This window comes from Furipterus horrens, unplaced genomic scaffold (genome assembly GCF_987537825.1).
Source record: "Furipterus horrens unplaced genomic scaffold, mFurHor1.1.pri manual_scaffold_29, whole genome shotgun sequence".
NCBI lineage: Eukaryota > Metazoa > Chordata > Mammalia > Chiroptera > Furipteridae > Furipterus > Furipterus horrens.
This window is the reverse complement of record NW_028327199.1, coordinates 171,180-193,560: the sequence shown is the minus strand read 5'-3', so window position 1 is coordinate 193,560 and position 22,381 is coordinate 171,180. Positions and strand designations below refer to the sequence as shown.

The 22,381-nt window shown below is 55.9% G+C and overlaps 1 protein-coding gene and 1 non-coding gene across 3 annotated transcripts in view; both read left to right on the top strand.

Moving 5' to 3' along the window:
* The window catches only part of LOC149990072 (E3 ubiquitin-protein ligase PDZRN3-like), a 109,031-nt gene extending 99,501 nt beyond the window's left edge, over positions 1-9,530 (top strand). For both annotated transcript variants that reach the window (XM_090265671.1, XM_090265672.1), the window contains 5 exons: positions 2,613-2,711; positions 3,632-3,694; positions 5,066-5,167; positions 7,130-7,246; positions 7,748-9,530. In XM_090265671.1, the coding sequence (XP_090121797.1) occupies positions 2,613-2,711; positions 3,632-3,694; positions 5,066-5,167; positions 7,130-7,246; positions 7,748-9,208 (1,842 nt within the window). In that variant the 3' untranslated portion in view covers positions 9,209-9,530. The remainder of the gene's footprint in view (positions 1-2,612; positions 2,712-3,631; positions 3,695-5,065; positions 5,168-7,129; positions 7,247-7,747) is intronic.
* Positions 6,572-6,703, top strand: LOC149990073 (small nucleolar RNA SNORA67). Its single transcript, XR_016508962.1, has one exon. It is a non-coding gene; the product is annotated as a small nucleolar RNA SNORA67 (small nucleolar RNA).
* Positions 9,531-22,381: the final 12,851 nt, after the last annotated feature.

Sequence of the window (22,381 nt, the reverse complement as noted above, 5' to 3'; positions counted from 1 at the left end):
GGAAAACAGGTGTTTCCACCTTTAAAGCACAGAAAGCGGTCGTACTTATGTGTCAGTCCCTGCTGTTGGCAAACTGTTCCGAGTTGGAAGGGCTGTGCCACGTGCACCCCGGGGCCCGGCAGCCAACTCACCCGTAAATGCTCGGGCACCTGCTCTGCAGCGTCCCGCCCGCGAGCAAGGGAGAAAGCAGGCGGCTCAGACTGAGTCTGCGGTTTCAGTTTCCCAGCCGCTCCCCAGTAGCGGGTCTGCAGGGGGTGCTGCCACCACCCGCTGCGTGTGCTCTGTGGCCGTGATTCTGAGACCCGGCGGGGAGGAGCTCTGCTCTCCGGGGCCTGACTGCTCGCTCCCCAGACCTGGGTCCCTAGAGGAGCCGAGCGGGTCACAGGGGCTGGGAGTAAACCCAGGACGCCCGGCCAGTCCACCAGCGTTGCTGCAGCTCCTCCAGAGCCTTCCCTGCTCAGCCCTGCCCCCACCGAGCCGCCTGGAGCCATGGGGACTTGGTCCCTGTTTGTGCCCCGACCTGCCACCGAGACCTCCCGCCTGCTCCTGTCCCCGCCTGCATGGCACTTCCCCCAGAGAAGATGCCCCGCTCTCCGCGAAGGCCCCCGGCCCCCACTAGAATCCACGCCCCAGCGGACTCGAAAGCCTGACTCATACACTCTGTGCCCCCTGTCTGGCTGGTGCTGGCGTGTGGTGGCCCCCGATTCGTATCTGTTGAGTGAAGACGTAAATGCCTTCTTCCCCTACCCCACCTTCAAGGTGAATTTAAGGGGAAGGAAAACGCACTGTTTTTAGAGGCACTGCTGCATCCCACACGGCAGCAGGCACAGACAGTGTTGAGGTAACTTCAGGACTTGCGCGCGGCCTTGCCGCACCAGCAAGCTGAGGAGTTCTGCCGAAGGTGGCTGGCGCGGGAGCACACAGCTCTGCTTGCCTCGGTGGAGGGGCCTCATCTGAAATGTCAGACTCAGCGGCTCATCTTCATCCAGCGGTCCATCTGGACCAATAGCAGCAGGACCCGGAGGCGGGGGGGCTGTAATCCAGAGAACGCTGTGCATTATTCATACCCGTTTGATTAAGGGTCTTGGAAATCTTATCTCCGTCGTCACAGACAGACGTGCCTCCATGCTCAGTTGTGGAGACTCAGCCTCCGCAGCCAGAAGGAAGCTCTGAGAATCTGTAAAACACCCCGCAATGTTGAGGAATGGTTATTTCCACGGAGCCCCAGATACCGCGTCTGGTCATAAACTGCACTGTGGCTGCCCTCAGACACACCCGTGCCGCCTTCCTGGGCCGGCCAGGAGCTGCAGTGAGGACTCGGGCGCGGGCGCGGCCCCGAGGAGGACGACGCTGCTAGGAAGGGGCTGAGTTGAGATCTGAGGTCTTCAAGCCCCACCCCCACCCCCACATTATACTCCACGTGGCAGCAGGAAGGCCGCCGACCACAGCCTTCGGGCCATGGCCCTGCCCACACAGAAAACCATGTCTCGGCTTCCCACGATGCTGAAATGAAACATGAGTTCTTGCACTGGGTGGAGGGGTCCTAGCTGGCCCAGCCCCATTGCCTGCCACACTCAGCCCCTCGTCTTCACACCCTGCTGTTCTGCCCACACAGTGGCCGTGGTATTGGGCACCTGCCTCTCGGGGCGGGGAGGGCGGGGGATAGGAATCAGCTGCCATGTAACCGTGGTGAGCTTTGCCACAAACGTAACTGCAACGTAACCACCCTCTGCAGAGAGCCTGGAGAGGAATTGGTCCCCGCCAGGTCTGGGATCTGCCAGACCATGGGATGTGCTAGAGGGGCCACTTCAACCAGGCAGACAGCCCTGTCATGTGGGCGACAGCCACAGCTGCAGGATCGAGCTCAGCCCTCGGCAACCTGGCTGGGAGGGCGCCGGGCCGGGGAGTGCTCTCGGGCCCCAGAACTTCCTCCGGGCTCAGCCACGGCGGAGCTCTGGCTCCATGGGGCCCACGGCCTCCCTGACAGATATCCCAGCACCCCTTGTGCGCGTGCCTCGCTGTCCAGCTCACTTGGCTCTCATCGTATTTAATTTACAGTAATGGCGGCTGAAAGTAATTTCTCGACTGTAAATACCGCAGCTGTCGTGGGAAGCATTAATTGCTGCTATCACGTTACTCTCCCGTCTTGGATCCGTTTACATGTAACCTGTCTGCACGTTCTGTTCCTGTAACTGTTAAGGCAACGCGATGTGGAATAATCTCACCAAACACGTCGGGAGTGTCTGCGGTGAATGGCTGGGCGGTTGGGGGTGGAAACGTTCCTATTGGGGGCAGACACGGAAGCAATGCTTTCTGAAAGCCATCTCCCCAAAGTCTTGATGCCAAGTGAGAAATAGGTAATTGGGGGGGTTGGGATCAATAAAATAACTATTTTCAAAATGACTTCATATTGACTGAAAGGTCAGGAACGCCCTGGGCGGGTGTGGACCCCTTGTCCACAGTCCCTCTTTGTTACGTGAGCTAACCCCTCGCCATAGTCGGCTGCAGAGAAGTTCAGTTCATCATTGAAACAGAACATTTGTGAAGCCCTGAGGCCCCGGCAGGCGGCGGCCACCGTCTGCGGGGTCTCACGGGGCGCCCTCCCTTGCCAGGAAGTGGACCTGTACCGCGTGAACAGCCAGGACAAGCTGGGCCTCACCGTGTGCTACCGGACGGACGATGAGGAGGACATCGGGATCTACATCAGCGAGGTAAGAAGCGCGTGTTTCTGTTCTTTGCCACGTTCACCATCCTCAGCTCTGGCTCACTGAGAAACCCTCGGAAGGACGCACACGCACTTCTCTGTCCCCTCCCTCGCGGTTGCGGCTTTCATGGGGGCTGAGTCGTGATGGCAGCGCCGGAGGCGAAGTTCCCCTGGAGGAGTTGGGAGGCTGGACGTGCGACAGCGCAGCAGCTTGTCCCGAGAGAGGGGCGGACGCACGCTTCAGTCTCGCGCCCGTCGGACGATGGTGGATGGAATAGCCTGCACTTTGTAGAAAGGCCCTGTAGTTCTTTGTCCTTTTGGTCAAATATGGGCAGTTGGGTTGATAGGCGCTAAGTGTACCTCCAAGTATGTGAATGGAAGGCGCTTTGATCCTCCTGCAGGAGGCTGTGCAAAGCCAGTGACCCCCACGTTTGCATCACAGGCACCGTTTTGTCCGGCCGTGGGGTCTGTCTGTGGGATGAGCCGGGGGTGTGTCTGCCAGGCTCAGGGGCCTTCCCTCTAGGGGTTCTTCATCCCTCCTCCCCACAGTCCAGACGTCCACTTCTCTCTTAAGGTTATTTTCCAAAGTGTAATTACGCACGTGGTAAAGGAAGAGGCATGGGTGCTGGTCACCGTCCTGAAGGGTCGTATGTCACCCGGTTTTCATTTCTATGTAGCAAGAGGCCCTGAGGCCACAGCGCCTGTGCCCGGGGCTGGGTGACACGGTTGTCATGCAGGGGCCCGAGGACACGCTGGGAGGTGCTTGGACACTGAGGGGTCGAGCCCCATTTTCTCCCGTGCACGGCACTGAGCCTCATTCAGAGACGGGCAGGGCTGAGTTAGAGGCAGCGCCGAGAGGTGCTGTCACGTCCATACGTGTTGAGTGACCCACCCAGCAAGCACTGAGACATGCACTGTGTGTTCCAGATCGACCCGAACAGCATCGCGGCCAAGGACGGGCGCATCCGGGAAGGAGACCGCATCATCCAGGTAGGCTGGCGTCCGCGGTGGCCGCGGTTCTGCCTGTGGCCACAGAGCAGATGGTTCTGATAACAGCCCAGGGTTAAAGAACGAGGAGCACAAAGGCGGGTGTGTAGTCGGCGGGCGAGTTACGCGCACTGGCGCAGCACGGCTGGGGACGGGAAACGCCCTGGGAGAGGGGAGGACGGAGGCTGGGCAGCGGGCGCCCCACTCACCCGGCGCCCGCACAGGGGCGGCCCCGCCTCCTTGTCCTCAGGCCTCTTTGGGCCAAAGACAACCTGCGAGGGGCTGACCAGGCCCACAGTTTGTAACTCGCAAACCACAGTGATTCTTGTTGTAGGTTTCGCTGAACAATTCATTTTGGAACAAGTATTTAAAGATTGGTCTTGTCTTTAAAATGGGGACATCTTGGCATTTAATGGGACGGCTGCCAAGGGCCGTTCTTTGCCTCAAGCCTGCTGCTCTTGAGTCACAACGAGACCTTTCCCCGGCCTTTTCTCATCTCACAGAAATGGGGGTGCCTCGGTTCACGGCCCCCCAAGCTTAGCTCTGCCTCTTCCAATCCGCTGTGCCGTACCTGTCATTACATTCCCCACCAGGAGTGATTTTATCCTTTTCCACCGCTTATATCACATTTCCTCAGACTTAACCCAGTCAGACAGCTGCTCGGGGTCCCCCAGCTGGAGGACCCCCCAAACCTTCATTGCCGTAGGCTTCCGAGGCCGCATGGGTTTCCATCAGCAACTGCCACTGGGCATGGCCCTGTCTGCCTCCGTCCTGGCAACCCCATTTCTCCTTGTCACTGAGATCCGTCACCCCAACCAGTACGGTTGCCCCTTTGCTTGCCTGTTGGGTCACTGGTGTCAGGAGTCGGTGGAAGACTCACCTCCCAGCTCAGTGGGGCCACCCCTTTGTCTCCCGGAGAAGCCGCCCACCTGGGACTGAAACCCAGGGCGGCAGAGCCCAGCATTCCCCGGACCGGAAGCAAAAGCCCCGCCGCAGGGCTACCAGGTGTGACGGTGAGACAGCCCCTCCCACTGACCGACCATCTGTCCCGCCTGAACAAGTTCAAGTGTCAGACGGGGCACACAGGCACCATGTGTCCTTCCACGTGCTCCGCCCTCAGTTTCCATAACGTTCCCATGGGACCTGCTGCTGCTTCCGATTGCATAAATGGCTTACGTGTCCCTCCTCCACACGCTTCCGTTCACATGGCTCCCACTGTACACCGGCCTTGGACGCCCAGAGGCTCTGTCCTGGGCCCCCCACGGCCTCTCCCACTGGCAGTCAGCATTCTTTTCAGGCTCCGTGCAGGTCCTGTGTGTGTGTGATGGTGTGTGATCTGACTGCGGGTGTCCACCCCCCGCCGTTGTTTTTCAGATTAACGGGATGGAGGTGCGGGACCGGGAAGAGGCTCTGGCCCTTCTCACCAGTGAAGAAAACAGGAACTTCTCCTTGCTCGTCGCAAGGCCGGAGCTCCAGGTGAGTCCGTCCGGAGCGAGGAGCTGGTGCGTGTTTCTAACCCAAAGCTGCACTCCCGTCCTGGGGAGCCCCGCCCAAGTGTCGGGTCCGAACTCGAACACACTCTGTACCCTGGGAAGGTGGTCTCATGTGAGACTTAGAGCCTGTTTTCTGTTTTAACCGTTTGAGCTCGGTGCCGACGCCCACTCCGGCCCATTGAAGGATCGTTAGGTTAAATATAAGGTTCACTTAAAAAATTCATGTTTCTTTTCATATGTTTAAAAAGTGGCCTGCACCTTTGTATGTGCTCTTCCTTTAAAATACTGTATTTTTCACACCATAAGACAAATTCTTTTTCCCCCAAAAGTGGGGGGAAATGTCTGTGCATCTTATGGAGCAAATATTGCGTCACAGACCATGATGTGTATTATATGACCTGAGGTTCCCAGAAAACTAGAAGAGTACTTGAACCTTAAAGTCTTTCCTCATTTGTTAATGACAGTGATAATGGTTCTTTAATACCGCTGTTGACTGCTGTTCACTTTACATGGTTGAAATATTATTGTTATATTTTTAAGTATATTTTATTGATTATGTTGTTACAGTAGTTCCAATTTTTTCCCTTTGCTCCCCTCTGCCCAGTACCCTCATTCCCTTCAGCAATCCCACCCCCCCTTAGTTTATATCCATGAGTCATGCATACAACTTCTTTGGCTTCATCCTTTCCTATATTATTCTTAACTTACCCCTGTCTATTTTGTACCAACCAATTATGCTTCTTGTAGGAAACAAGGAAATAATGACTCCCAAACCAGTACAAAATCAGTAATAACAAAGGGCAAATGTAATTAAAGGACTACACACAGGCCCAGCAGGTGCGCCAGTGCAGGGGTTGAATGGGGGAGAAGAGGAAGTGTGGAATGGGACTCTGCAGGGCCGTGACCATCAGGTTGTCCGATCCTGAGGTCTGGCTCATGCCCAGCCCAGCTCTGGGCACAGGCACAGCTGCGGGTGCAGGGGCACAGCATGATGAGTAGACTAACACTGGCCTGACCACTGGGAAGCTGCTGAGAGAGTCCATTTCAGGTGCGCTTATCACCAGAAAGTAACTGTGAGATGACATTCATTAGCTCGACTATAGTAATGATCTCACTATTTACCAAACCACGATGTATACCTTAAACATGGTATAGTTTCTTTTTAAGATTTTATTTATTTATCTTTAGAGAGGGGGAGGGAGGGAGAAAGAGAGGGAGAGAAACATCCATGTGTGGTTGCCTCTCATGCACCCCCAACTGGAGACCTGGCCTGCAACCCAAGCATGTGCCCTGACTGGGAATCGAACTGGCGACCCTTTGGTTTGCAGGCCAGCGCTCAATCCACTGAGCCACACCAGCCAAAGCACTTTTATTTTTTAATGAAAGAAACCAAGGTGATTCCTTCTCCAAGGGGCCTCATAATGCCCCCTCTTCAGGAAAGTAGAAACTTGGAAGAAAATCAGGTTTTCAGGGGAGGTCATGCAGAATTTCCTTTGCTTTCCTTTGGCAGCCTACATGTAAAAAGAAAGAAAGGAAGAAACATTGGTCAACAAACTTTTTATTAAAACAGATAAAGGCCAGACTTGACACATGGGCTGTGGGTCACGGGCCTGATGAACGGACTCCTTTAGGGACGAGCAAGAGCAGGGCCAGCTGTGCTGGTGGGGGGGCTGTGTGTGGGGTGCAGGGCTCCCTGCCCCAGCCCCGCCCCGTGGCCTGCGTCTCCGAAAGGGGCTGCGGTGGGTGAAGGAGCTTCACCCTGCAAAAATAAACCAGCGGGCCCTGGAGACGTCCCAGAGGTGGGCAGGGCGGGGCAGTGTTCCCACACAGAGCCAGGCAGCCGAGTCGCTCTCCCGAGGAAGTGACTGTCCTTTAAAAGTGTCAGCTAACTGAGTGAACGCACGGGGCTGCCCCTGAGGCGTGTGCTGGCTACTGCTTTCCGCAGCTGGACGAGGGCTGGATGGACGACGACAGGAACGACCTCCTGGAGCAGCTGCACATGGACATGCTGGAGGAGCAGCACCGCCACGCCATGCGCTGCACAGCCGGCCTGCGGCACCAAGTGAGGTCCGCGGGCGTCCGCACCCCACGAGGCCCTTCGGAAGCCGCCGCCCAGCGGCAGGAGCGCGGGCGGGCGCTGGTCCCATGCCCTGCGTGATCTGTGAGCCGTGCGCCCAGGAGAAAGAAAACCACCGAGGGGCAGGGGAAGCACGCGGGCGGGCGGTTCCTGTGGAGCAGGGAGGGGACCCGTTTTCAAAAGTAAAGCCGCCCCTGTGGAGCTGGAGCGCCCCTTCCCGTCCATCTATGCCACCACCGCTGTCACCGTCGCATCCCACTGACCGTCCCTGAGCGAGAAGGCCCGACCCTCCCGCGCACCGGGTCACCCCTTCAGGTCAGGTGGCGCCAGGGGTCGGCGAGTGGGTCTGGCTAGTCCAGGCCCTGCCCTAGTGCTGATCCGAGCCGGCAGGTGGAGGCCCCAAACCCCCATCCACAGAAGCCTCACCAGGCCGCCGCCCGCGGCCGCCCGCGCCATAACCCTTCCTTCCTGTTTTCCGTTGAGCAGAAGCAGCACGAGGAGGACGGGGGAACCACAGACACGGCCACCATCCTGTCCACCCAGCACGAGAAGGACAGCGGCGTGGGCCGCACGGACGAGAGCACGCGCAACGACGAGAGCTCGGAGCAGGAGAACAACGGCGAGGAGGTGCCGGCGCCCTGCGTCCCGCTGGCCGGGCCAAGGACGCGCACGTGCAGCCAGGACACGCTGGGCAGCGGCGACCTGCCTTTCGGCGGCGAGGCCTTGCTCTGGGCGGACTGCGCAGACTCTGCTGAGTGCGAGAGCTTCCGCCGGCTGCTGGAGCTCAAGTGCCCCGGGTACAGCGCGCCCGAGAGCGCGGACGGCAAGCTGGGGCTGCTGGACGCCGAGCTGCTGGAGCTCAAGTGTCCGGGGCGGGATGCGGGCGCGGGCGCGGGCGGCCCCGAGAGCGTGGACCGGGAGCTGGAGCTGCTCAACGCCGAGCTGCGCAGCATCGAGCTGGAGTGTCTAAGCGTCGTGCGCGCGCACCGGGCGCGGCAGCTCCGCGAGGCCTGGACGCTGCACCCCGGCGGCTTTCGGGGCTGCGACGTGGAGGCTGACGGCCGCAGGCGCGAGCTCTCGGACATCACCGAGCTCCCTGAGAAGTCAGACAAGGACAGCTCGAGCGCCTACAACACCGGGGAGAGCTGCCGCAGCACGCCGCTCGCCCTGGACATGTCCCCGGATAGCTCCCTGCGGAGAGGGGCGGAGGGGACCGCGGGAGCCTGCGGGCCGTCCCCCGAGGGTCCGCTGTGCATCACGGAGGATGCGGACGTGCCTGGGGCTGCCCTGAGCCCCGAGCACAGCCCCGACGACGGCCCCGGCCCCACGCCGCCCGTGCACGCGCCCCACAAGCTGGCCCACATCCCGGCGCACGCGCGGCGCTACCGCAGCTACATGCAGCTGGTGCAGCAGAAGTCGGCCGTGGAGTACGCGCACAGCCAGGTGAGCCTGCTCGGCGCGTGCACGGACCTGGGCCCCGCCGGCCCGCCCGAGCCCCGCGCTGAGTGGAAGGTGAAGGTGCGCAGCGACGGCTCCCGCTACATCACCAAGCGGCCCGTGCGCGACCGGCTGCTGCGGGAGCGTGCGCTGCGGATCCGCGAGGAGCGCAGCGGTGTGACCACAGACGACGACGCGGCCAGTGACATGAAGCTGGGCCGCTACTGGAGCCGTGAGGAGCGCAAACAGCACGTGGCGCGCGCCCGGGAGCAGCGCAGGCGGCGCGCGCTCCTGCTGCAGAGCCGGCTGGAGGGCCCTCGCGAGCAGCCCGCCGAGGAGGACCGCAGGGAGGTGAGCATCCTGGAGCTGAGCCACAAGAAGATGATGAGGAAGAGGAACAAAAAGATACTGGATAACTGGATGACGATCCAGGAGCTCCTGACGCACGGCGCCAAGTCCCCCGACGGCACCAGGGTGTACAGCTCCTTCCTCTCGGTGACGACCGTGTAGGCGTGGTGCAGAGCACCGCCCGAGGGGTAGCGGCTCCTGCCTCGTTCAGTCCGGTCATAAAGTCACGCTCACAGTCCGGCTTTGCCACTCCGGGGTCATGGCGCTGTTCTCAGTGGAGAAGAGTCACCCTGAACCGTCTCGGAAGGCAGAATTAACAAGCAGGGCCTTTTTCAAATAGCAGTGGTACTTTTTTACTTGTTACCTTTTACATAAAGTGTTTAAATTTCAAAAAGATCTTTTTATTAAGCATACTTTCACAGAATAACTTGTTCAAACTATATTCATACTAAAAAAGTTAAACACTTTTTTCTGCCGAAAGCACAAACACAACTTCCAGTATGCATTGTTAACGGAACCCTATTGTATCATATTACTTTGCTGAGTGTGTTTATATGTGTGACCGTTAATGCATTATTTAGGTCAGGGCTTCCATTCAAAACCACCAACCAGTTAACGATTTAATACACATACCCAAACCAGCCGTGTTTAAATGTGTATTGCAGCTCGAAACATTTTTCTGGGTAAAGTTCCCAAACGAGCGTAAAAGTCGAAGCAGAAAGCAGAGTACCGTGCAGCTTTGTGGACGTCTGGGCATGTTTGTAGGCATGGCCGCCAGTCGGAGCGTGTGCTGCACGGAGGGTCGTGGGGTGAGTGTTAAGTGCCCGTGGTCGCAAACCTTTGCTGTGTGGATTTGAAGGGACAGACTCGTTACAGGCAAGTTCATGAAATCATAATTGCTTACAAACATTAAGTAAAATGACGTTAAAATAAATTATTTTCTATTTGATATGTTCTGACGTGATTTCTCATTTTTGAAGTGGTGCCTCTAAAACAGCCTTTTGCAGGGTTTCCTTTTCCCTTCACGGTGCAGCTGCTGCCTCTCTGATCACCACAGGCAACGAGGCCCAACTTCCCGTTCCTAAGGCGCATCTGAAAATGACACAGTATTTTCATAGAATAACAAGGCTTCCAAGCGCCCCAGGATCCTAACAAATGAACTTGCTATACATTGTCCCCTGGTTACAGTGTTCACAGCAATTCTAGCTACAGGTGGGGAAGCGTATCACTGGCCATGATGCCAAGCACCTCAGAGATAGGTCCCTCCCACAGAGCCTATTCCAGCCAGAATTCCCCGTTTGGGGCCAAACTCTTGAGACTAATTAATAGTCGCACTTGCACTACAACCACTTAATGGAAATAAGACGCTGAATACTTGCTCCTCATGATTGAGACCCCTGTCCGCTCCCTCTTTCAGAGCTCGGCTCTGCGGAGGTGATGATGTCTGCGCTGTTATCCGGGCCCTCCAGGGAGGAGTCAGCACAGGGCAGGCCTCTGGGCCCTGGTTTCCCAGCAGTCTCCGGGTTGAACCTCCAGCAGCCTGGGTCCTTGGCTTCCAGGAGAGGCTCCCCACCGCAGCCTCTGACCTCCTAGCCCGTCTTCCAGAGAACAGACACCAGCCAGGTGAACTATAAAGTCCTCAAGGCACACGGAAGTGTTAGCTCCTCTGGGGAAACAGCATTGCGCCCCTGCGTGTCCTCATTATGGGGGATTGAGGGGCACGCATGGCCGTAAGTACAGAGCCCCCACCTAATGACCGGCAGCCTCAGGATCAGACAGAGGGGTTTCTAATCAGGGCTCCTCATGCACCTCTGGCTTTTAGGGTTCCCTGTGCCATCACAGTAAAGTGAACAGAGATAAAAACTATAATCCATGTACATCCAATGCCAGATCCTTTGATGAACTAATTTTTGAATCACTTTATCGTGTAGATACACTTGGTCCTAATTTGTAATGTGATGCAAGGTTTCCCAAATCTCATTTAGCAAATCAGCTCCTAAAAGACAGTGGGAAAGGTCTTAGCAACCATCGCCTTATCAATGGGCAGGGGACTCAAAGAGACAGAGAACTGTGGCTCATCAATGAGCCCACGGGGTCCGAAGGGTCACCACAGCTAACGAGGCCACGGGCCCCCCGCAGCCTGTCAGTCTTGCTATGATGACCCCACTTGCTTTGGTTAATGGCCTTCAGGAAGGGCTGTATTCCCGCTGGGTGTTGACAAATTGCGGGATGGACCGAAGCCACAAAACCTGTTTTCTCTTGTGGCTTCAGAGAGGTTTGAACCCAGGTGTCCAGAGATAAAAAAAAATTACTACTTTAACCTGTGACATTGGGACCCTTCCCTTAATCTAATTCCGAGGTGGCCTGATGCAGGCCAGCCACAGGCGTCTGGTCCCCCAGCTGTTAATCAGATGCCCGCGGAGGGAGGGAGAGCTGCTGGCAGGACTCGGCAGGCTCAGCTGTGGCGGGTCAGTGAGCTGTGGGACCAGTGAAGGAGCGGCCACCAAGCCTCCTTGTAAACCTCGAGGAAATGGGACACTTACTGTAGTGAAGAGAGGTGTTGGGTATCCGAGCCGCAGCCACTGTAGCCATTAAAATAGGTTCAGGGGCTTGTGATGGCTCTGGAGTTCGTTCCCCCCAGTTGCTCACGGTGAAATTTGATGCCGGCCTTTCCTAGGGTTAAACTCAGAGCGCAAGGGCTGTGAATTCTGTCTTCTCCCACCAAGAGGAAGGGCCAAGGAATGGGCTTCCTTATTCAAGTAAAGAGTTTGTTGTCCTAGCAGCACTTATTGGAAGTTACGTTATTTATTTTTTTAAAGATTTTATTTATTTATTTTTAGAGAGGGGGAAAAGGAGGGAGAAAGAGAGGGAAAGAAGCAGTGATCAGTTGCCTCTCTTGTGCGCCTTGTGACTAGGACTGAACTCTGACCCAGCCTGTGCCCTGAGGGGATTGAACCTGTGACATTTCTCTTTGTGGGATTATACCCAACCCGCTGAGCCACGCCTTTTTGTTATTCACAACAGACACTGCTCTGAATGCTTCACAGATGCATTTACTAAGTCTGCCCAACGACCCTATGTGCTATCAGTATCTTCATTTTGTAGATGAGGCGACTGAGGCACAGAGAGGTTAAGTGACTTACCCAAGGTCACACAGGAAATGGGTGGAAGAGCCAGGAGACAAGCTGCACATAACTCCACTCTCCATGCTGGATTAATCCCACATAAACAGACTTCAGTACTGCAAGGCTATCCAGACTTTAATACAGCAATGAGAATGATACATTTTTAGTATCAGGATGTAGATTTTGGCATTTCCAAGGTTAATTTCCCAAAGTCAGGAAGTTTGTAATTTTGCAGAAAAGCTGAATTTAAATGCACACAGTCTGGTTCCAGGGTCCAAATACTCGCGAACCATTGTCACCCCGCTGTTTAATGCGGCCTACTTTCCGAAAGCTGTTTTTCCTCTAGAATGATAAAAAGTGGGAGTCTGGGATTGCAAATCGATTTTAGAAGCTGACCACACCCTAGAATAACTGGATACAACCTACTTGGCAGAGCACAGCTGTCACGTCCCCCTTTTCGTTAAGGGACCCCATGTTTCCTCTGGGGTCCCACACTCTGATCCTGCTGCTGCCTGTGAAAGGTTCCAGGCAGGATCCAAGCCCAACCCGTAGGAATTTGCATCAAAGAAGGCGGCACCAGCCCGCAGCGGGAGCAGCTCTTTCCCGGGGCCTGTGACGAAGCGGCAGCCTGTGTCTCCGCAGCCGTCCTGGTCTGTGTTTTCTGAGATGTCCGTGTGCCATGATGCTGCCTCATGACAGCCAGCACGGCCTGCAGGGGCGTCAGCAGCAGACATCGGCTGCGTGTGCGCTTGGGGTGTGCTGGCCGCCAGCCGGTGTACATGGCCGCGGCCGGTCCAGACCTGCTCACGTTTACCTCCCAGCAGGCCGACGGCAGAGGCGCAGAGAGAAAGCCCAGTACACGGCCCGTTCAAAAGAAAAGTGAAAGTTCATCTTTTCCCTTTAAAAAATTCTTTGAGATGATGCTAGACTCACATGAAATTGTGAGAAACACAGCGAGATCCTGGGCAGCCATTGTGTGGTTTCCTTAAGGACGGTACCTCCCAAAACTTCACGGTGTCACAACCAGGATGTTGCCATGGATACGACCCACACTTCTTGTTCAGATGTTCCTTGTTTACGTATACACACATGTGTGCATCCGTTTTCTCACCAGGGACATGTTTGTGTCGACTGTCACAGTCGAGATGCTGCGCAGCCGATGCAGCAAACACTGACCACACGCACCCCTCTCCTCCGCCCCCACCCCAGAGCCTCACCCCTGGGAACTGAGAAACTTCTCCCCATTTCTATGAATTTTGTCACTTGAGGCGTGTTATAGAAATGTAATTATACAGAATATAATCTTCTGAGAGTGGCTTTATCATAGCATACGTCTCTGGACATTCATCCAGATTGTCAGACATGGCTTATTATAAATAAATAAGGAAATAAATATTTGTCAAATAAAATAAAAACAAATCGTTAAACGTATCAATATTTTGTTTTTATTTCTGGGCAGTATCCCAGAGCATGGATGTACCCTATTTGTTTAAACATTCACTGACTAAAAAATATCTGGGTCGTTTTTAGTTTTTGAAAGATGCTTTGAACAGTTGCTTTTTGTTGAGCATGGGGTTTTGTGTGAATATCAAATTGTTATTTTTAGGGGGAAATGCATAGGAGTACAATTTATCGTTTTAGCTTTACGTTTGTGCCCCCGGCCCGCACTGAGCCGATCCTGCGGGGGGCGGGGGGCTCGGTCAGGCTCCCCCGCAGGCCGTGGCTGCCGTCGGCTCCAGCGCTGGGCACGGAGGGGCCGTCCGCCACTGAGAGGCTTTCGAAACTTTGTCAGACACACGTTGGACTTATTTGTGTGTCCGTGTCTGGGTTCTCCGTTCTGTTCTGTTGGCCAAGGGTGGCTCTCCCTCCACCAGCATCTCACCGTCTGGCTCACAGCTGCCCGTTAGCAAACCCCCACGCCAGCTGCAGACAACCCCGCTCCCTTCTTCTTTCTCGAGATTATTGTCGTGATTTTACTGCTGTGGCTCTCTAGCTACATGTTAGGAGGAGCTCGTCTGTGTTGGGATTTTGATGGGAATGCCATGAACCCTATAGTCCTATTTAGGGTGCTGAATCTGACAGTCCATGAACATATTTTAATTTGTCTGAGAGATTTCGTAATTTCTTTTCTAAGCAACTTGAGGCAGCGGCTTCGCGATCTTTGCCCGGCCGTCCCAACAGCTGACCCGTCTCGGCTGATTTATCTCTCAATCAGGGTGACAGTTTCTTGGTTCTTGAGCCTATTTAAATTTTCTTACTTGATCAGGAAGTTACCTTGTTTGGTTTAGTGTTTGGTTCTGGCCCACTTTTGAGAACTGAGGTTCCAACCACAGTTGAGTTTCTGGGGCCCTTGCGACGCTGATCGCAGCTTTGTTCTGGCTCCGTCCTGGTGCTACCCAGGGTGGGGGGACCGAGGGGACAGTGTTAGGGGGCCAGACCCACAGGACAGACGGTGTTTCTCCTGATCCGGTCTCTGGCCCCGGTGCAGGTGGGCTTCTTGCCGTGCGTGCCGGCGTGTCTGCGGAAGGAGCCTGCCAGCCCGCACCTTCTGTAGCTGCAGGGCCTCTTCTGCCTCAGGGGCCGACTGGCAGAGGGTCTGGGTGAGGCGGCAGGAGGCCCCGAGCCTGTTGGGACACCAGGCCTGAGTGGCCTTCCGGCTCTAGTGCCGGGAGATGCCGCTTCCACTGGGGCTGGTGCGGGTTGCAGCCACCTGCCTAGGCGTCCGTGCTGTTGGGGCCGTGAGAGGAGTAGGGTGGCCGTGTCCTGCCCTCTGCGGGCGCTGAAGCGGCAGGCCGGTCAGGCTGCCATCGCCCCTGGACAAGGGTCACCCTTCTGAGTCCTCGATGGGGACTTTAGCCAGAGCAGGGCTTTCCCGTTGCTGTTTGGTGTGAGCCTGCTGGAGGCTCTGGGTGCAGCTCTCTGGTGCCCTGGCTGGGACACGTGGGAGAGAGAACAGAAGCCCAGGGAGCTCAGTGCAGGTTCGTTCCTCAAGTGTCAAGGCCCCTTCCTCCCTCCACCTTTGATGGCCATCTGTCCCACTTACAGGACAAGCACAGGGAACAGCAAGTCTACACCATCCTGTGCCTCATCTGTTTTCAGTCTCTGCTGCCGTCCCGACTGCAGGCATCCGAGTCCCAGGCCCATCACACCGTTGAGCCTGGCGTCAAAGGGAGGATGGGTCAGCCCGGCCGTGGCGGGCGGGCGCTGCGGTGACCAGCACACGGAGCGGAGGTCAGGAATGGGAGCCTTCAGCCATCTTTTCTAAAGGCCTCCGTTGCCCTTTTAGGTAAGTAAGTCTTCTTCTCCGTGAGAGCTGGTTTCTCTTGCTCGTAGGCAAAGAACCTCGATGATGATGCAGGTTTGCGTTCCACTCGCTGCGGAGGAAAAGGGGGTCCGTCTGTGAGCTGTGAGTGTCACAGTGTCAGGCCCTGTCCCCTGTTCGCTGCTGTGTGGCAGGGGAGAGCGGCGCTGAGCGGCAGTGCCGCGGGGCCTCCCGTCACCGTGAGGGGCCCCATTTCAGGGTGTCCTTTGGGCTCTGTCTCTGTAGGTCCCTCCCCGGTGTCTCCAAGCCTGAACTTGGTCCAGAAATCCCATGCAGCCGTGTTTCAGCGACCAGGCAGGAGCTGCGATTCAGGCTTGTGGTTTCCTCTCTGCTGTGTAGTGACTTGCAAATAAGGTGGAAGTTTCCGTTCAGAAAGGCCAGCGCTGAGGGCCCGGTGAGCACCCAGGAGTCTGAGAAGCGAGCCCGTGGGCATGGATCTCCGTGCTTCCCGCAGGTCGTTGGACCCAGAGCACAGAGGGTTACGAGACTTATCTGACTTCCCAGAGCCCAGGACGTCGACTTCACAGCCCTCCACGCAGGTGCTCAGAAGGAAGACGGGAGAGAAGGGTGTCGCTGGCTCCTGGCGCATGAGGACCCCCTGGAAGGGGCTGGGCCAGGGAGCAGGACAGAGCTGCGGAGGGTTGGCCACACTGTCGGGCCAGGCGCAGGGAGGCATTGGGTGTCTTCTTTTATTTTTATTTTGTTCTCTGCATTTTTAGGTTTCACAGTAATGAAGGTGATACTGAGACGAGTAGTAATAATCACAACCGACCCTCATTGATGTGTGCATGCAGCAAATACTTACATAAACTTCGGTCCTGGTAGCCCCCTGAGAAGCACCTGCTATGACTATTCCCATTTTACAGGTGAGCAAACGGAGGCACACAGCCCTCGTGCCACCTGAGCTGCGTCTCGTAGCTCGGGGACGAGAGGCTGAAAAGGCCCTCTCTCCCGGTGCCCTGCTGCCACACAGAAGCCATCCACGCTGAGGGGGCGGGACAGGCGGCCGGGGAGAGGGCTAGCGGCTCACGTGTCCTCTCCGGCGGTTTCCACATCAGGGTGCGGCCTCCGGGGCCTCCCTGACAGGTCTCAGTGGCCACAGGGAGCTGGGTTGTGTCCTCCTTGCACTGCTCGGGCTCCCACAGCACGGCCTGTCCCCCCGAAGCCACTGTCAGAGCCCTGTCCCTCCAAGCCCGCTCCGTCCCCCGTCTGGGTAGGACAGTGGAAGGCGGCCGTTGCTGTGGGGCCCGCAGGGGAAGCTGCTGAGCACACACACCTGCCTGCTCTGGGCCGACGGGTCGCCGCTGAAAGGGAGAGTTTACTTATGTGCCCTTTGGGTCAAGTCAGAGATTTCGGGATTTGGCCGCTGTAACGTGTCAATACAAGCACAGAATAATCTTCCTAGACGTCACTTTGGTACAACAGACCTTCCCAGCCGGGATGGGGTTGGTCTCAGGGGAGCTGATCCCTGCACCAGGGATTCCGGCTGCAGCGGGACACGCGAGGGCCGCCCGTGCCACCCCACAAGCCTGCAGGGGCCCCGTCTGGGAACCACGGCGTCGCCTCCCAGTGCAGCCCGCGTGCCAGCCTCTCCTGTGCACGGCGCCCACGGTGGCGGCTCCAGCTGAGCACCAGCTGGGCTCCGAGTCCGTTCAGGCTCAGAGCCCCTGCGGGGACAGCTGAGGCCCGTTTCCAAGTCCCCTGGAGGACGCCTGCTCGTCCCGTGGGTGCAAGTACACGTGTCTGCGCTGTTCCTAGCTCCCTCCCACCCTCCCACCTGCCCCCTTTGTCCCTCCTCCCAAGTGCGTGGGCGTGAACTCGAACGTCAGGCCCCCTGGGACGGAGCCACCCCGCGGAGCCCCCGGGAGGCTGGGACTCGCACAGTGAGCAGCGCTTTGCCGGCGGCTCCATGAGATGGCAGTTTCCTCACGCCCGTGGGCCGGACATAAAGGTGCCCAGCGTGCCCTCAGCTCCAGGTAGCTCAGGCCAACACAGAGGGCGGAGGGTCCGCCTGACGCCGACACAGCGGCTCTGTCCCAGCGGCCTGCTCCCCCGGCCCCTGAGGGGCGCCTGAGAGGGGGCAGAGTCCCCCAGCGAACCCCAGGCAGCCCTCCCCCGCCGCCAGGCTCCCGAGGCCTGAAACGCTCACCTCTGCGCCCTGGGGGCCACCTGGCATTCAGGTAGGAGAAAGGGGAGCGGCAGCTGTCCTCAGAGGCCCGGCCCGAGGCCACTGTTCTGCCCCCTCCCCTCTGATTCCTCCGTCTTCCGCTGTGAGGACCAGCCTGACTTGGGCCGCTGTTTCCTAACTGAGACTCAAACAGTAAAATGTGCATAACCAGCCATTATACAAAGTCATCATTTATGAATGCGGCTCCATTAGTCTGTGTAGTCAGATGTGGGGGCAATAAAAAGCGATTGACTAAAAACAATTAAAACAGTACAAGTAAATTGTTTGTGTCCATTAAAACCTGCTGAGGCCGTCAGCTCAAAACTGCGGGCCTCCGTGTGAAAATTAAAACTATTGATTTTCCCCGTATGTATGTGAACATCAGAGTTCTAATTTGTTCTGTTTGTACTGGCTGCCGGCCCCTGAGGTCAAAAGGAAGGTAGGCCTTCAATAAGCTCTTTTGGTGGAGTTAATAAAGATTTGGGAAGACAAATATGATAAGAAACGGCCGAGATGTTCCAGGGCAGAATGAATGTGTCTGATCGCACCATGCTGCATGCTAATACTTGGTAATTTATTGCGTTTGGGGGCTGAAAACAGAAAGTCAGCTGCAGAATATATGATATTCAGAGGCTGAATTTTTAGGGCTTTGCCTTAATGTATGTGAGATAGATTTTTTTTATTATTGTCATTTTATTTTTTTATGGGCCACACTAAATCTTGTATTCCACGAAGTATTATTTTTTTAGTGTTCCATTAAACTACCGACATGAAAGGAATTTCACATGGATAGATCTTTACTCATGAGAAGAAAACTTGGGGAAAACCTTCTGGATCGGACGAGGAGGGTTAAATCCAGAGATATGATGTCGGGATTCAGAGAGCTGCAGAAGCGGCGTGACGTGTGTCTGTCCGGGCGTCGGCTTGGGCGTGAGTTAGTATTGGCTTTACAGCCTTGATAAATCGTACATTGAGAACACAAACTATTACATCTGGTAATTAAGTGAACGGGCAATAGACAACTCAGATTTCCCTTTAATCTTTAGATATAAATCAGGCATGGTTTCCGAAGAAGGGTTTATAAAGTTAGAGAATAGAGCAACCCTTCGAATACGGAATTTAAAACCTTGTTACAACTGTGGTGTGATCTGAACTGGACTCCCAGACACTGATTTTTAACAGCAAAACAGTTTCGCACAAACAGCATGTATGACTTTTCTCTTCTGGGGAAATGTTTGTTTCATTCCTAACCCCCAGCCCCCGCAAGGAGCTCCCTGAAGAGAAGACAAATTCTTTACCTGTGGCTCTGAACACTTTTTCTTTAAGTTTTTTCCAGCATTACTGAGGTGCACTTGACAAGTAAACACTGTATCTTCAAGATGAACAACATGACCGGCTGCCCATATATACTGTGGACGATTACCACAGTCAGACTGACTAGCACAACCACCACCTGACATAGTTACCATTTGGGTGTGCTGGTAATAACATGGACGATCTACTCCCTCAGCAAATTTCAGGTACACACACTGTGCTGTCAGGTAACTACAGCCCCCACGACGCCGTGACTCACTCGCTGGTGTCACTGGGCCTTCGCACCTCGGGCCCCCTCTGTCTGTCCCCCACTCTAGCCCCTGGCGACCTGCACTGCACTCTCTGCTTCTATGATCTGGACTTTTTTCAGAATCTACGGAGAGACGAGACCACACTGTTTTTATCTTTCTGTGTCTGGCTTATTTCAGTCCCCTGATGTCCTCAAGGTTCATGCACGTTGTTTCCAATGGCAGAGCCTCCTTTTCAAGACGGAACGCTGCCATTGTAGGCACCAGGTGCCCCCGTTTGTGGACCCATCCACCTCGCAACACCGCGGCCTTATTCAAGCAGCCGAGACGTGGAAGCAAACTGCACACTACGTCCATCAGAGACTCTAACGTGGAGCGCCGGACGCTCCCCCGTGGTCCGCAGGGGTTCCTGGGCACCCCGCAGAGGCCAGCGGGCTGGGGGGCGAGCATTCAGGAAAGGTGCCCACATGCCCGGGTGCGAGGCCCCGGGACCACACGTGAAATCCGTGCTCCAGGACGCCAGTGCTCAAATCTTGGAGAATCTCCTCGGAACGATATGTGTGCTTCCTGCTGGTTGGCTTGTTTGCTGGGAGATGTCTGCGTTTTACAGTCTGAGGTTAAGGACTCCTGCTATGATTCTTTAAAATGCGGCTGGGAGAGAAGTTTCACCCAAAAAAAGAATGAGGTGGAGAAGCACCGGCTTCCCTTCGAGGCCCCTTCCTGACCCCCGCCCCGGGTCGCCACAGCCGGAGAACCGGGGGGTCTGTGACCGCTGAGGGGCGCCGAGCGTGCAGGCTGCTGTGTTCGCTTGGCCCCCTGATGGGCCTGCTCTGCCCGAGGCGCTGAGCTCAGCAAAGCCGGTTCCTGCACCGCCCGGCGGGGCTGGGCCATGTGAGGGTGCGTTGGCTGCTCGGCATGCAGAGGTTGATCCTGTGCCCGGTGTGGACACCACGTGCCCCGGCCCAGCCAGCTCGGGAGCCGGCAGGGGGACCCCGAAGCGCCAGGCCAGCCTCTGAGCCACAGGGTCCCGCTGCGCACCCCACAGCATTAATCTCGAAAGTGAAAGGAAGCGTGAATTGAAGGACTTGGGCCAGACAGTTCTGTGGGTCACAAGTTTGAAAGCAGAACAGATTGTCCAGGGAAGCGCCTCTGCCGTTGCAAGCTCCAGTTCCTCGTGCGACTGAGGAGACATTCCGTGCCGAGAGAAGCAGATGTACACGCATACCATACGTAAGTGTCCTGAAATGCTGTTTCTCGTCAGTTTTTAAGTCTACATTTGTCTTCTTTTCTGGAGGAGAACTTAGAAAGGGACAGTGACGATTCCGGTGTAACTTTTACTACGCCTCTGTCCTACTGTTACTTTGGATTTGATACATCGGCTGACCCGTACCCCACCCCCCATTACAAGACTAGAATTGTGTCAGGCTGGCCAGAAAGGACATCACGGTTTTTCCGTACGACGGCTCTAGCAGTGCTCAGTTGTCTTTAACTTCATGAGAAACAGTTTTGTTAGATTTTATGGTGACAGCTGTCATATCAACATGCATATTTAAAAAACTTATCAGAATTGGTAAATTTGGGGGCAGCCATTTTAATATTGAAGATGGAAGAAAATATGCAACATTTTCAGCATATTATGCTTTATTATTCCAAATGTAAAAATGCAACTGAAGCGCAAAAAAATGGTTTGTGCTATGTGTGGAGAAGGGGCTGTGACTAATCAAACGTGTCAAAAGTGGTTTGCAGAGTTTCTTGTACTACTGACATTTTGGCCAAATAATTCTCTGCTGTGGGGCTGCCTTCTGCATCAGAAGGTGCTTGGCAGCCCCCAGCCTCTGTCCACTCGAAGCCAATAGTGGGAGACAGCCGACATACCCAGAATATCTGAATCAAGCGTTATGGGGGAAAATGAAAAATGTGTCTTTTAGTTTACGGAAAAAACGAAATGGACTTTCTGGCCAACCTAATAGTTCTTAGAACCTTTTTAAGGCCGTGGTTCCAGTTGCAGGTGAAGGCACGTTTGTGCCAGGTCTCGGGTGAAGGAATCCGCGTGTGAGAGGCAGGAGTGGGCCAGGGGCGGTGGGCTCTCAGCGGCCGTGGCTCCGCGGACAAGCCGAGTCTGTGGGCACCACGTCCCGGGGCCGGGCCCCGGCCTTCCCTCCCGTCAGCACTGGGGGGGCCTGACGCTCCCACACTGGCTCTCTGCAGGCACTGAAGCCCCTCCAAGTCAGGTTCCTGTGAACAGCAGTTCGGGTCAGCAAAGCATCTCGAGTGTGGCTTTCCTTTTAGAAACCAACAAAATCAAGCAATCCTAGAAATATACCTCGTTAAAGCATATAAAATTGTTAGTTCCTTTATGTGGTGTTGAAGTTCCTGTGTAGAGAGTTTGCCGTTACCAAATTAATTTGGCGCCTACCCAGGACTGGCCATTTCTCTCTAAGTCAAGACACAGCAGAAGTTGTAGCAACGGTGTACGTGCCGCTCCGTTCATGGAGCAGTTCCGTGATGTGCAGCAATGTGTTCTTTGGAGCTAGGAGTTTGGAGATTCTGTGGTTACAGTTGGTCTCGGGGGAACTAATCCCCAGGTAGAGGGGCCACTGGACCTGCTTTTCGGACGGAAGACCACTGCCAGCCCCCGGCAGCTCCGAGGCGCTGCACCTGCGCTCCCACCTTCCCAGTCTCCTCAGGGTCCCCGGACGCGTTCCCTCCTCCCCCACCTCCGGTTCTTGCTGCTTCTCTCCTCCTGGGCCCTGCAGGCCTCGTCCCAGGCCCGCTGCTGCGGTCTCTGCGTGGCCTCGCCCAGCCTTTCCACTGGGGGGGAGGACTGCGGGCTCGGGAGCTGCGGCTGCTCAGGACTTGCCCCGCTGAGGCCAGCACTGGGGTGCAGAGCCGGACGGCCTGGGACAGCGAGGCTCCCGGAGCACAGGAGGGGGGACCTGGAGGGGCTGCCCTGCGCTCAGCCTGCTGCGCAGAGGGCCTGGTCCGGGGCGCTGCTCGGAAACCCAGGTGGTTGGGGCTCCCGCAGGAGCTCAGTGCTGCCCCGTGTCCCTCCCTTTGCTGCCTGTTTTTATTCTGCCCATTCAAGTGGAGGTGTAATTTTACTGCTCGATAATTTCTGAGATCAAAGGATTTCTGCTCTTATTAATTAGTCTTTTCTTC